At 38.2% G+C, this 15,964-nt stretch overlaps 1 protein-coding gene across 2 annotated transcripts in view; it reads right to left on the bottom strand.

Annotated features, from left to right (window-relative positions):
* ESRRB (estrogen related receptor beta) overlaps positions 1-15,964 on the bottom strand; it is a 99,284-nt gene that overhangs the window by 28,600 nt on the left and 54,720 nt on the right. The window contains exon 4 of one of the 2 annotated variants that reach the window (XM_070931419.1): positions 2,719-2,835. The exons of the other annotated variant lie outside the window; for it this stretch is intronic. Coding sequence (XP_070787520.1) covers positions 2,719-2,835 — 117 coding nt within the window. The remainder of the gene's footprint in view (positions 1-2,718; positions 2,836-15,964) is intronic. 2 annotated transcript variants of the gene reach the window in all.

Genomic DNA, 15,964 nt, shown 5'->3' with positions numbered 1-15,964 from the left:
TTTTAGCTTTGCTAGTCCAGCCAGACTTCTGTTGAGAAAAGAATGCTGAATTAGACAGGATCATAGTCTGAGGCAGCAGTTTTCTTGGGATCTTGTAATTGTACATCTACAATGATACTGATGAAAATGATCACAATCATTTTATTTAGAGAGTTTAGAGAGTTTGAAATAGCCCTAAATACTAAACATGGGGAAAAAAGGATCAATATTATTCTTTGTGTGTCTATCGGTCATTATTATAAAGATGAGTATTAGGCAACAAGAGAAACAACATTTTTTTAAAAAAAAACTAGAAAATAAGAAGACAATGTGGAAAATTGATATTTAATTACAAGACATCCTATAGTCTGGGGGTCACTTCATTTTCTGTAGTATATAGACTTGCTGCATGCCTTTCAGAATAAAGGCAAGTAGTGTTTAACTACTGGTAAATATTAAGAAATGGCATATAGGAAATAGTTTGATAGGTTAGTTTCTGGACAAGAGAAAAATGGAATATTAACTTGAATATCAACATTCTCTTCTAAACTATGAACATGTAAGTGAAGCTCCTTCCCTTATAACTGTAAAGATTGATCTAGATACAGAACGAGAAGATGCAGAGCTTCCACTCCAGTCCCTGAGAGGTAGAGTGGATACTCCAGTGGTGGGTTGCTATCAGTTTGCCCCGGGTCGGGCAAACCGGTAGCTGCGGTAGTGACGGGAGGCTCCACCCACTCGCCCATATACATCTGCGCATGCGCAGAAGCTTCTGCACATGCGCAGAAGCGTCTCGTGTGCGAATGCATGTGCGCCCATGAGCAAACTGGTAGCGACGGGTTTTGAAACCCACTAGTGAGATACTCTAATATAGCTACAGGAAGCACAAAGGAATGCCAACGACCACTTTAAAAACCAAAACCCCGACCAATTTTATGCCGTATCTCTGTAGCAAGTCAAGCAATTGTGGTTTTATTTTTTACAGAGTATTACTGATTCTTTGAACACTAAAGACGATGAACCTCTATTTCTTCCTTTCGGTAGATTTTATTTTATTTTTTCTGTATAGCCTTATTGACTGAAATAATATAACCAAAACATCTAAAACAGTTTTACATCAGGAATAGTTCCTAGCTAATTAGATACATTCATAGCTATCATGGGTAAGAATGGATGTTATGGCGAATACAGAGCTGTTGCTCTTCCACTTTATTTTAATGCATTTACAAATACCTCACTTTCCAAATCTTCCTGCAGCTTTTTACTCACTGTCCGAATGCGGGGAGAATGAAATGGCCAACACCATCAGGTTATATTTCAAGCACTGTATTTCTGAATCTTAGAGGAACAGTTTAGACAAATGGCAGCTGTGTTTATCTAGGTCTGCCATTATTCTATGAATCCAAAGATAAGCACACTATAGATCTGCGGTCATAAGTGCCTCCTGCCCCACCTCCCTAGCAGCCTCAATTCACCTGGCCAAAATTTGGTTCTGCAATTTGGCGTTCAAATGTCAAAATGTCTGCAGGCTTCAGTCTGAAATATTTGTGCATGTGTGTTTAGAACACACTGTACATCACCTGAAAGCATTTTTTTTTCCTCTGAGGAGACATTTAACAATTGGGTACAGCAACCCAGCTCAGGTTCTATTGCATTAGCTTCTGCAGCTTTTTACAATTACTTTAAGATCTCCAGCTTTTAAAATACAAAAATGATCTAGTTTCATTCTGATCTTTTTTCTCCTTTCTGCCCAAGTGCCCATTTATGTCAAATAAGGATGAAGACAGATACAGATAACAAACAGAATCTAACTCACCCCCCCTCCCCCCTTTTTTTTTAAAGGGCTATCCTAATTATGTTTTTCATCTTAGTATTCTTCGGGGCAGTCCTAGATGCAATCTGAAACTTTCACCATATCTAACACAGCCTAATTTGAATGGCTGCTACCTCTTTCACTCATTGCATCTTGAGAGCAACAATACAGAGACTCAATCACTCTAACATCATCCATCTTTTAACCTGTTTTCCTCTTCACACCTGCTGCTGCAGATGAAGAAGCCCTGAGGACTCAATAGCTTGCATGCTGTATTCTGTGGAGGATTTAATAAAGGAATTGCCCTAATAATAAATGGGCAAGAGAAAGCTGTTTCACAAATGAGATCTTGGCCTCCGCTCATCAGAGAAACAGAAATCTGTAGAAAAAAGTTTTTTTTTTCTCCATCATCTTCGTACAGCAAAACCAAGAAAATGATTTCTCTATGGTGAGTTTCTATATAGTATTTATTTATTGACTTTACCCATGGTAGTTTACAAAAATAATCAAACTATAACTTAAATAATCAAAATATAAATGAAAACAGCATGTCAGATTTTAAAAGTGACCATATATGATGATGGTAAGCCAGAACACTATCAATACATATCTGCTGATGGCGTATATACATGCACCCCTGGCCAAATATCATTTAAGGTTGGGATGAGTAAAAAATAAAAATAAAAATCAAGATGACTGAAATCCTGCAAACCACAATACTGCTTCAATAGTACTGCTCAATCTTGATTTTTTAAAAAAATCTCCCTAACTCTTCCATTATCTGAAGACCTTCCCTAGGATCATCCTCCACATTCTGAGGCAAGAGACAGTGAGATCAGATTAATTGAACTGCTCGTTTTTTAGCCATTTTCTTCTTTTGTTTCGCTTTTGTATTCAGACCGAAAGCGCAATGCAGCCCACCTTACCTTCTTTCAGCATCCCCACTTTGAGGCATTTCATAAAACGACAGGCCTGACAGGATTTGCGCCTCCGTTTTGTGATTTCACACTCATTGGTAGCTGGACAACTATATTCAATGTTCCCTGCAAATAAGAAGTGAAACAAAAGTGAGGACAGATGTAAGCATGCCCTTTAAAAAAAAATACAAATCCTGAAAACAAATAAGAACGAGAACATTCATCAAAATCTTTCTGCCGGAATCAGAGGGAGTAGAATCAGAGGAGCACCAATCTACCTAAGTTCCTTGCACCAATTCACTTTTTGCCCTTTAAATATATTAATATTAATGACAATATTGTCTGAGGATTCCTATACTGGACCTAATATGTCAAAACATAAGGGTCTAAATAAAACATTGCACTTATTTATTTATTTGTTTTGGGATAGAACAATCCCAAATGGTGCATGTGAATCCCAGTCATTTCCTAAAGAGCCTCCCTTCCCCCCTGTGAGCTGCTTTATAGTATATTAATATAAAGAAGGGTAACCAGCCCAAGGAGAGATTTGTGAGTCAACAGGACTCTATCATCAGTCTCCAATGAGAAATTGGCTGAATCACATCGATTCATAGTAAACATGTTTGGAGATAACATAATTCCAGTAAATAGTTCCATCTTTAAGACAGATAGAAATAGTGGAACTATCAGGGCAATATTTTGGCTTCACTCTTCAGAATGACTCAGAAAGCACATGAACAGTTGGGCTGGCTCACCACACTGTGAAGTGATGTAATTCATGTTTCTATCTAAAGAGCATCCTTCTGCCCAAACACCATTTAGTCTAAAGCTGAACTATATATCTGGAGGCAAATATTTCTTTCTTTCTCTTGGACACATTCATACAAGCACAATTACGTAAACGCAGCTTTAAATTTTTCTTGGCTCTGATTAACTCTAGCAATCAAGACTATTTCACAGTAGTTTGCAAAAGCCCTTTGCATGGAATGAGGTTTGATGAGATTGATGGAGAAAGAAATGCCAGAGTTCTTGGGCAATCGAGTATTAATTTCTTTTGCTTTCTTACCAAAATAAAAACACTGTGTGCACAAGCTAAAACTCAGCAAGGAAACAGGCTGGAAAAACTAAAAGTATTTCCCCATTTCAGCTTCTTAGTTTGTGGTGTTAATGGATTTTGAACAAAGTTTCCACCAGTAAACAGTCATTCCAAAGGAAGCATCAAACAAATCAGCTCGATCTTTATCTTTTATCTAAAAAATAAAAAAGATTTTAATGGGCTGCTCTAAAAATCATCTTTGTTGGTCTTAAATCAAACTTGTAAATTTTCCTGCCATTGTTGTAAGATCCCTCTAATGCAGGGGTGTCAAACTCATGTCATCACGGCGGTGTCACATGACACATCGGGACTTTTTTCCCCTTCAATAAACCAAGTGGGGGCAGAGCCAGCACGTGACGCATCTGATCTGCGGGCTGCGAGTTTGACACTCCTGATCTAATGGGTCTGCCTTAACAATTTGGTAAAGAACACATCAAAGGGAAAGGGATTCTCGGGTCATGAATGAAACGAAAAAGTAACTCCCGAGTTAATCCATCAGAGCCGATTCTGAGAGTCAAATGATTTTCAGACCTCCAGGCTGCTACTCTGTGAAATCTCCAGCAATGAAGCCCGTCCATTCCCATTCCCTTCCCTTTGACTTTCTTTGCATTGTCTGATTTTCTCAAGAGGACCAGCACTTCCTCTTGGCCTATAATATATGGTCTCACACTTAAATTCAAAAACAGTACAGTTAGAACAAGTACTGTGGCTGAATGAACTCATGACAAAAAAAACCCCTGTTTAATATACTAATACTTCAATATTAGTAACTGCAGCCTCAATTTCCTACATTTGGTGTTTTTCTCACAAAGGGCGGTATTTGCGGATTCAGAACCAGGCACAAATACAAACAGAAAACACTCTGAAGAGCAAATTACATGGTATGCTAAATATACTCCCTGTACCATCTTTACTCAAAAGTAACTATGAATGCTGAACTGGATTAAGGTCACTGTGCATCGGAGGGGAGGAAGAACCCTCCCCTTTCGATTTATGACTACCACATCAGAATCTATCAGAGGCAGCAAAAAATTATCCACTCTACTTAGAGAGCGATTCTAGGAAGATGGAAACTATGTGTATAAAAGGAGGATCAATCTTCTGGATACCATTCCAGTCTGTAATATCATAACACTGAAAAAGGTGATTTAGACTGAAAGTATCCAACCCTTTCTTCATGCAAGAATCCAAATTAAAGCACTCATGACAAGAGATTGTTTAGATTCTTATTGGATACGTTCAGTGGAAATGAATCCACCACTTCTTTGATGACATCTAATTACACATTAAACTAGTCTTAATGTTCAGAAGTATTTATCATTTGACTAGAATTAGACTTGCGGTAAAGTAAGATTGTTATTTTCCAGTCAGTACTCTGGGATGATAGAGAACAACCCTTGATATTTAAAGAGTGCTCTGATAACCTCTCCCACTCTTGTCTTTTAAGAGCTACATATTCCTAATCCCTTCAGTTTCAAAACTGTATTTATTTTTGAAACCATATTATACTGTTACTTCATATTCCATTTATAATCAACTATTGTTCCGATACTGTTTTCTCAAGTACAATTTTGTGTGTGTGTGAGTGAGTGAGTGTGTGTATATATATATTAAGTGTTTTTCTATCAAGATACCTGGTCTACCCTAATATGTGGGAGGAAGCATTCTGCTTCCCTTTCGCCTTTCAGCTCCAATCCAGGAGCCCTCAAGCAGTCGCATTCACGACAAACCATTTTATATCAAATTTATATTTTGCTGATAAAGATAAATAAAGTCTCCCTTTATTTCTTTATCAGCGAAGTATAAAATAAATAAATATATATATATATATATATATATATATATATATATATATATATATATATATATATATACTTTTTAATTCATAGGTTTAAATGTATGATATTTTTGTAATCAGGGTTTTTTTTCCTATGTAGATAAAGTTGTTAAATGGCCATGGTGGGATGAAATCTCCAATCATCACTTTCAGGCCTGTCAGACATTTTCTGTTGTTTATTCTGAGAGTTATGGGAGACTGGGATAGCACTATTTCGGTTTTTTTTTTTTTTTGAACCTCTTCAGCCAGCCACACCCATATTTTATGACTCCTCCCTGTAAAGGTCAAATATTTATACTTTACAGGGAGGAGTCATAAAATATGGGTGTGGCTGGCTGAAGAGGTTCAAAAAAAAAACCCGAAATAGTGCTATCCCAGTCTCCCATAAGTCTCAGAATAAACAACAGAAAATGTCTGACAGGCCTGAAAGTGATGATTGGAGATTTCATCCCACTATGGCCATTTAACAACTTTATCTACATAGGAAAAAAAACCCTGATTACAAAAATATCATACATTTAAACCTATGAATTAAAAAGTATAAATATTTATACTTTACAGGGAGGAGTCATAAAATATGGGTGTGGCTGGCTGAAGAGGTTCAAAAAAAACCCGAAATAGTGCTATCCCAGTCTCCCATAAGTCTCAGAATAAACAACAGAAAATGTCTGACAGGCCTGAAAGTGATGATTGGAGATTTCATCCCACCATGGCCATTTAACAACTTTATCTACATAGGAAAAAAAACCCTGATTGCGTATTCGGATCTTTTCCCGTGTAAGGTTGAGAGTATCTTGGCGACGTTTCGACAAGGTCCTACTCGTCATCTTCAGGCTGGTGTCTTTGGCTTCATGCTTGTGTGATCAGAGATGCCGTCTCTCTATAAATACTGGTGGGGAGGTGGGGAGTGCTGGCTTTGTTGTTGTAAGCAGGTTGGTTGGCTGTGTTGTTACATCTTGATTAGTTGATGGAGTTGATGTTTGCAGTTTAGTCGGCTGTTTTGTAACATCCTGTGTGGGCGAGGTCCTAGCTGTGTGCCCATTAGTCTTTTATGTTTTAACGACTTGGGTAATGGGTTGTGTGGTAGCATCCTGAGCTCTAGTGTTGTGACATCCTGAGTTCTGTGATGTATTGTCTTGAGCAGATGGCTGTGATAAAACCTCCCGGGCTTTGGTTTGGCTCCGAGTCTGAGGTCTTGTTATGTGCTCATGGCGTGTGTTAGTTTGCTTTGTGTAGGGATCGGAGGGGGGGCAGCAGCTGGCGATGCCGCTGTGGTCCGGCCCCTGGACAGTGGTTGTATTTCATCTATGGGATGGGATTGGGTTTTAATCTGGTGAGGATGATTGGTGGTGGTGTCATGTGTTATCCAAGGAGCTGCCCTTGAAGACCATCCAGAAACTTCAGTTGGTCCAGAGTGCAGTGACACAAGCAGTGATGGGTATACCTCTGCTCTATGAGCTGTACTAGTTGCCAATTAGTTTCCAGGTGCAATTCAAAGTGATGATTACAACTTAAAAAGCCCTTTGTGGAATAAGGCCAGGCTATCTGTCACTGGTATCTTTCTGCCTGTTTGATTAGACAAAGTTGGCATGTTTCATTGATCAAATAATGTCATCTGATGTGGGCCAGGAATCAGGTTTTCTCTGTTTCTGAATCTTCTTATTGCTGTTCCTATCCCTTGAATCATAAGTTCCTACCATAATTTCTGCTTTTCTATGGTTCTATGTTATTTTTATTGATGACACTCAGAATTATCATGGAGTTGTGTGAGCTCCTATGGAAGGAAGGAAGGAAGGAAGGAAGGAAGGAAGGAAGGAAGGAAGGAAGGAAGGAAGGAAGGAAGGAAGGGATTGGTTGGGGAAAAGTGTTTAAATGAGAGTGTGCAGAAGGTAAACTTAGGGTTTGAAGGACGTTTTGAGGTTTGTCAACAAAAGGACTTTCCTGGGTGCCCCTTCCTACATTACTGCCATTTTAATTCCACAGTTTCTAGAGCATTATGGGACATTTTACACATGGCTCCTAGCCACCTGACATTGTTAGAGAGCCTGGAAAATAATTAAAGGGAGTACAAGAGGAGTATTAGAAGTGGACTCTTCTTCATCATTGGAGTTTTGGTATTTTTCTGAGATGCCATACAATGTACCTAAAATGAATAAAGTAGGGGAAACTGAACAGTTTATAGTATTTCTGGCTCACATGGATTAGATTTCTCTTAACCAGCAAATACAAATAATGCTGACATGTAAATGAGCAAATATGGCCTTCCCCGTTAAGATCACTTTTACCTAAAGGGGAAAAAATCTGTTTGGAAACAAGAATCAGCCATCAGTAACATGAGGTCATTCAAAAATCAGAGATCACTCTAAACCTTCTCCCAAGATCAAAATACATGCTGTACCAGGAGATCTTTTTGGGGGGAGGGTGCTCAGAAAGCTTCCTGAGACCATGCATTTGATCTTAGATTTGATGCTATACTGGGACAACAAGCAGTTGACTCTATAAAGATTGTCTCTGCAATCAAAACTGCTCCCCTCAGTCTTCCTTTCCAAAACAGGCATTGGAAAAAGGGGAATTAAACACGCTAACAGATACAAATACCTCTCTGATACATTAGCAAAAATAGTAATTTTCATGCATTCAAAGAAATAGCTTAAGAGGCTCATAGGAAATAGAAGCCTCAGGTGGCATAAAACAGCCTGAGAAATATTTTATTTTTGTATTTATTTATAACAAATTTAGCCTGCTTTTCATTAAAATTAGTACCAAAGAGGATGCAATAAAACAAGCCAATAAAACCATATAAAATGTCATTAAAACAATTCAAAGGCATAATAAGACAACTACAGCCTCACACTAAATGATGCATCAGCATAAATTAATCCTTATGGTGAAATAATTAAATCTAGAAATGGCACGGTCTCTGCCCAGAGGTTTGCTGACTAGAATGAGACAAATATGTGTTTGTTGGAAGAGGAGGTTGTGGATTTCTAAGGTGGGGAAGTGAATTGGAAGATTATGTTGCAAAGGAAGAGTCATGGGTGTTGTGCAAATGCTTTGATATAGACCTGGTCAGATATTTCCCTTTTCACCAGCGGTGAAATCCAGCCGGATCTATCCGGTTCACATGAACTGGTAGCGCCTGCGGTGGGAGGCTCCGCCCACCCACCGGGATGTCATTACGTCCTGTTTTTGACCCTCTGCGCGTGCACAGAAGAGGTGCACATGCAGAGAGCACATGCACACTCCCGCACGCTCCTGTTCCTGAACACGTAGTAAAGGTAAGCGGATTTCACCACTGCTTTTCACATACCTGCAAAGACAGGTGCAACTTCCATATGCTCTCCAAAATGCTTTCTTTTTTACAAATCTGAAACTTAGAATATTGCAGGGCATGTAATTCTTATTTTTTCAGCAATTAATTTAATTTAATTTAATATTTAAATTTATATACCGCCCTTCTCCCGAAGGACTCAGGGCGGTGAACAGCCAGAAGTAAAAAACATCAAATACAAAATATAAAAACAATTTAAAAATGAATTAAACAATTTGGTCTGACAGTTAAAATCCCCCATTAAAAATCCAAATTAAAATACACAATTGGAGAGATTAGGCCAGCCTGACTTGATGAAATAAAAAGGTTTTGAGGGCCCGACGGAAAGTACGTAAGTCTGGAATCGTCTGTATCTCCGGGGGGAGCTCATTCCAGAGGGCAGGTGCTCCCACAGAGAAAGTTCTCCCCCTGGGGGCCACCAGTCGGCATTGTTTGGCTGATGGCACCCGGAGAAGCCCCTCTCTGTAGGAGCGTATTGGCCGGTGGGAGGCTCTCGGTGACAGAAGGTGGTCTCGTAAATATCCTGGCCCTAAGCCATGGAGTGCTCTAAAGGTGGTCACCAACACCTTGAATCGCACCCAGAGGACCACCGGGAGCCAGTGCAGCTCACGCAGGAGAGGTGTTACATGGGAGCGCCATTGCAATGAAGCATTAAAAGAAAGATGAACTCTTCCAGAGAGGTAAAACTGTGACAGACGTGATGAAGCCTCACAGAGGGTGATATGGACGTTAATATGAAAGAATGGCTATTTGCTGGGTGAGGGGAGAAATGGGTCATTTGGATTGCCTTAAAAACACTTTCACTTTCAAGTCAGGAGTCAGACTGATCAAACAAAGCTCCTCCACTGCAGCAGAGACCTCTGTGGTAAGGAGGGGGATACCATATAACATTTCTGTCTTTTTTAGGGACAGACTCGAATGGATTGAAATGTGCAGCGATTGAAAGAAATATGATTTGGTGTAATTGACATAAGAAGTTAGGACCCACTTAGGATCAACAACAGGAGCAGGTGTTTTCTTCCTTGCCAAGCTGTATGCTGACAGCCTTGCTGCTACTATAGATTTACATTCAGGATACAGAGAGATTGATTAGAAGTTCCATAAGCTATATGCATCTGCTTCCATTCAGTCTACAATCTGGCACTGCACAGTAATTTCAATAATCGGGGCAGTATCAAATACCTCTAAAAGCTGGAATCTGAAATGCAGGCTTGATCTCCAGTGAAGAATTGAACTGCAGTGGCAAGGCAATCAGTCCATTCAGCTGCAAACTTATTTTTTCCAAGTTTGCAGTTGAATGGATGGATTGCCTTGCCATTGCAGTTCAATTCTGAATCTTTGCTTTTTTTTATATGCACAAGAAGTAGAATTTTAAAAAATAACAACAGTAAATGACTGAACATCAGCTTCCAGCAACTCCAGGTACCATGGACAGAGGCAATACAGGCTGGGAATTGTAATTGTAATTGTAATGCTATACTAGGAAATTCATAGATTTCTAACCCCTGTAGCAACTTAACAATGTCCAGTTGTATAATGACATCATTGGACATAGGTTTTCCTGTATGAAATTGATTCCACATTAAATATACTTTTCAAGAACTGCATTCTGAGATTTGTAAAAAAAAAAAAAAGAAAGAAAGAAAGAAAGAAATGAAATAAAATGAAAGATAAAATGCAGGAATATGGAAAGGGCAAATTCTACAGTTCCATAACTTCTCCACCAGTAAACTAGTGGAATGACACTTCTCCACACTCTGCCTAATCCCAAATCTGCTCCACATGTGTGTGTGAGAGAGAGGGGGGAGGGGGGAGGGGGGAAAGGGAGAGAGATTGCAGGCATACATCCCCCCCCAAGATCTCACCAGCCAGTAAATTTGAGCTTTTTTATTATTATTTTTATTTATTTATTTTTATATGCCACCCTTCTCCGGAGACTCAGGGCGGCTTACAATGCATTAAGCAATAGTCTTCATACTTTTGTATATTTTATACAAAGTCAGCTTATTGCCCCCACAAACCGGGTCCTCATTTTACCCACCTTAGAAAGGATGGAAGGCTGAGTCGACCTTGAGCCTGGTGAGAATTGAACTCGCAGTAATTGCAGGCAGCTGGATGTTAAATGCTGCCTTAGTAGGAGACATTAGCCTCCTACGCCACTCAGGTTCCTTTTTGTTTAAATATTGCTTTAAGTCATATTAATTAACCAGATTGTGCCTGGAGATCATCACATTTAAAATACACCTCATTCAAAAGGAAGAATCTAGACAAACACTCTCAAAATATTAATGCCCACTAGGTGACCTTGTATGTATTTATAAAGGCAACATGCTGTAATTTGTGAAGATGGGCAAGGACATTTTATTTATGAATGAAAGTGGATCAGCCTGTTTGTTAGGCTTCCCATACACAGCAATAAGCAGAGTTTCAAGAAAAATGCATGTTTTCCAACTGCTCTGCCCGTTTATACATTTAAGTCTGCACAAAATTTATATCCATTTTTGTATATCCCTAATTCCCCCAGCACATGCGTTGTTGCAAGCAAATGTTCTGCATATATGCATTATTACTGTCTTATGCCATTCATGTATGCATTTTATGATTGGAAAACTACAATGCAATAATTGTGAGCCAAAGTAAATGGCATTCTGGTTTGTATTTTGGAAATTATATATTAAGCTTGTATTAAAAGAAAACAAATTTCTCTCCCATCCTTATTCTTATCTGAGGAAAAGCCTACAAAAGCAGATGATGTATTCTCCACAAGCAAGCAATTCCAGGACAAGATAAACTATTGTCTTCAAATATTTAACAAAGTTCTCTGCTCTGTTGTTATTTTATTTTTACCCCCATCACAAAGTATGTCAATTTCTTTTATGAGTCCTGGGCTGTCTGCCAGAAGAAAAGAGCTACTCACACCACCTTGCAATTTCTGTAAGTGCCTTGTGATAAAGTGATGAGATTAACTCATCAGGATTCCAGTAGCCTTCTTCTACCTGGCAGTCATGCTGTCACTTCAGTCACTGTGGACTAGGGGCAATCTGGCAGACAATGATGGAAAGAGCTCCAAGGTATCCTCAGCAGCTAGAGGAGGAAGCAATGCATGCCAATGAGCAAGGAAAGCTACATGGATATTTGCAGGCTTACACTTGTCCATGAGAATATGCTCTCTGAACGTGAGTTATTCCACTGTACCACATCTAATTGAATCAAATGAACATTTCCCAACAATGCTTGAGGATCCGCACAATGAAAGTAGAACCAAAGCAGCTCTGAGCTTTTTCAGATAGAGAAAGAGATAGGAATGTGTGAGATTTAGCCTTCCTAGGTTGGTACAATTACATAGGGCCCTTGAACTGCAAAATATGTGCCCAAAGCCCAGATTTTTTTTTCCTGGTGGATAAACAAAATCAAATGTGTATCCCGACACTCAAAATTTTGGTAAATAAGGCAGGCAATCTCATGTATTAAGTAGAGGTACCTTCTAGGACCTACTATAGGCCTTATTCTACTTCTACTTTTCTTTTCCCCTTCCATGTCAAACAGCTGGGACTAGAAGCTACTATCTACTATTTTTATATTACAATGCCTTTGGATATCAATTGTTTTGAGATACAGCGAAAACAATTTCTTTTATTCTTTTATATAGATTTCAACATAGAAAATGTTTGGTAAAAATGCTGAAAATAAATAAATTGTTCACATCCCATGACTGAAGACTGTCATTTTTATTTCCCATGATTTTCTCAAATATTGTATAAACTATAAGAAGATTACTGAATGACCATTGTAATGTATCAGTTCCTTCTGATTATAAAACATCATCACATGTTATTAAGGATCATCTCCAATTCAAAATCCTTCATGGAAATCCTTAGAGACACTCTCCATAGGCTGTTTTAAGAGCAGTTTCCACATGCTTCTTTATTTTATAGATGATGGTGGTGGTGGTGATTATTATTATTATTATTTTATAGATACAGTTTTCAAATGGTTTAACCAACTGGAATGCACCAAACAGGGAAATTTCATCAAATCAGTTTTTAGAAACTAGCTACTCAATAGCATTTATGCATAATCTCCAAACAGATTATACTCTTGGGGGTTTCCCAGATTTCCTTCATAAGGTATTCTATTCTTCTGAAGTAATGATCTATTCTTCCAAATGGCCCATAGGAATCATAGGATTGAGACAAACAGCCTCAATGAGAATATTGAGAAACAGTTTACACTCCATTATTGCTCCAAACTTTACTCAAGCAAATGCCATATGCCCATGAATCTTGAAGAACTGTCCTTCCAAATAACTCCAAGGATGCCTTCTCAAATAACCTGGTGACCATTTATGAGGAATGCATCATATTACTTCCCATTCTTTCAATGAAAAGCATAGTTCCTAACCACCTAAAACACATCACAATATTGCAGCCAATAGAGAAATCTTCCAGAAAATGTAACAATACTGGAGGACTTATCAGGTTGCAAGCTATACCTACACTAGCAGTAAAGCCATTACAATAGTACAGTCACAATGGGTTGATGACAAATTAAGAACATTTTATTCCATTCCCTAGACTCTGATTCAAAAGTCCTTCCTCTGTTGGGATTGAATAGCACATGGCTGCAGTTACACTAATGTACAGATATTTCTAATGTAATTCAGAAACTATTATTTGAAAGTAATTGTCCATTAAGTTCAGGAGGAATTTCCATCATTTGATAGACATTACTGCCTCAATTCAAGATCAATACATCTATCATTTCTATCTAGTTTTGAAAAAGCAATAGGTACTAAGATTAAATTTAAACCTTCAGCCTATCTGGTGTTTCTATCTTATAGGTTTATTAAAGTAATAATTAAAAGCATGGGAATCCACTGTGAACATCTTCTTGGAAGTTGCTTTGTCTAAAATCACTTTCACAAACAAAATGTTGAACTTTGATGCACAATAACAGGCAAGACTAAATGGTAAAAGTGTCACAGGCTCTTAAAAAATCTTCGCACAGTTGTATGTAACAAACCATGATTACATTCTTATTTTAAATGGGAAAAAGTGGCTGGATTAATCAAAACCCTTCATTAGAACTTTTTGATCACTTTTAAGAAGCTACATGAAGGTAAAATTTGTTATTGGAGCAGTTGCATTGGGAAGAGTTAAGCTTTTCTGCACTACAAACCTGGTTTACACTTTTATACTCCAAACACCACTATGCAATAGGAAAAAGATAGACAGGGGGAAAGTACATGTTTGCAATGGTAATAGCTTTCCTGATGGTTAATAGCATATTCAAAATGAAGGATTTTGACCATGGAAATGGAGCAAGGGAGAATCAAAAGCATCTGCATTTGCTTATCAAGTAAATAGGCAATCAGAAGAACCTAACAAAAACTGTCTGCTTTGACCCCCAACAAATTAAGCAATTGGTTACAATTAAAACTTTCTCATTAATCTCCTATTGCTATCACCCAAGGATGGAGGGCCAGTTATGAGATTTGTTCCAACATAACTAATAGATTTCAAAGAAAAGGGTATGAGCTGAGAAAATCTAGATGATCTAGATGTCCAAGATGTCATGCCTATAACTGATTATTTTTAAAGCCCCATGTGGTTCATAGGTAGTTAGGTGGGAAACCATAAGGATTAGTCCTGGGCCTGTCAGTCTCTAACATTTTTATTCATGATTTGGAGAAAAAGGTAAAGAGAATGCTGGTCAAATATTCAGGTGAAATAAAACTGGGTGGAATAGTTTACATCCTTGAAGGCAAAAATGAAATTCAGCATGCTATTCCTCTGCTACAGAAGTCAGCTAAAGTATTAGAATGAAATTTAATAGAGACAAATGCAGATTTTTCCTCATTTAGTAGTGGTAGTTTTACTTAGAGGAAAAATCAAATGAGCATATATAAGATTAAGCATACAAAGTTTGATAATATGCATGAAAAAGATCTTTGAATTCAACTTGATCTAAACGTTGATGTGTGCAAATGCAAATTTGGACTGCATCAACAGAAATATAAGCTCTATATAAATTGCAGAAAGTAATAGTTCTAGATTGCCAAGCATTTGTATTTGTATTTTTGTATTTTATTAAATTTGTATACCGCCCTTCTTCTGCTAGACTCAGGGCGGTGCACAGCCAAAATAAAAAACATCCCAATACAAAATTTAAAATTTGTTAAAAGAATTACACACTTTGGCCCAAAATTTAAAACATCCCAACTAAAACCCACAGACAATTAAAATCTAACATCTCAAAAAGGGGGGGGGGGTTATGCCAGCCCTGCTTGGTGGAAAAGAAAAGTTTTTAGGGCACGGCGAAAAGCCCGGAGATCTGGTATCATGCTTATCTCCGGGGGCAAGTCGTTCCAGAGGGCAGGTGCTGCCACAGAGAAGGCCCTCCCCCTGAGGGTCGCCAGCCGACACTGCCTGGCTGATGGCACCCTGAGGAGTCCCTCTCTGTGGAAGCGTACTGGCCATGGGAAAACATGGGACTAAAATTAAATAAAATGAAGACCCAAGCTAATGACAATAGATTGAACAACAAGTTTTAGAACTGATAATGAAGATACCGAAAAGGTAGATAGCTTCTGCCTTTTTAGGATCAACCAACAATAATAAAAGGAACAAGCAATCAAGAAATACACTGCAGGCTAGCACTTAGTAAATCAGCCATGAAGACATTGGAGAAGATATTCAAATGTCACAATGGGTCTATATCTACAAAGATCAGAATTATACAACCATGGTACTGTCGGTGATGCTATGAAAGGAGAAGGTGGACTTTGAAGAATCAGGATAGGAAGAGCATTGGCATCTTTGAACTTTGGTGTTAGAGAAGATCTCTGATTGTGACTATGTCATGAAAACAAATAGATAGATTATTGAACAAAATCAACTCAGAGTTGTCACTCAAGGAACAAGTGATCATATTAAAATTATAATAAGTACATAATGTGTATTTCAGACATATTATGTGAAGACTAAGTTCT

Source organism: Pituophis catenifer, unplaced genomic scaffold (genome assembly GCF_029215685.1).
Source record: "Pituophis catenifer annectens isolate HBS135680 unplaced genomic scaffold, rPitCat1.0.hap2 SCAF_1, whole genome shotgun sequence".
Classification (NCBI taxonomy): Eukaryota; Metazoa; Chordata; class Lepidosauria; order Squamata; family Colubridae; genus Pituophis; species Pituophis catenifer.
This window is presented reverse-complemented; position numbering and strand designations above follow the sequence as displayed.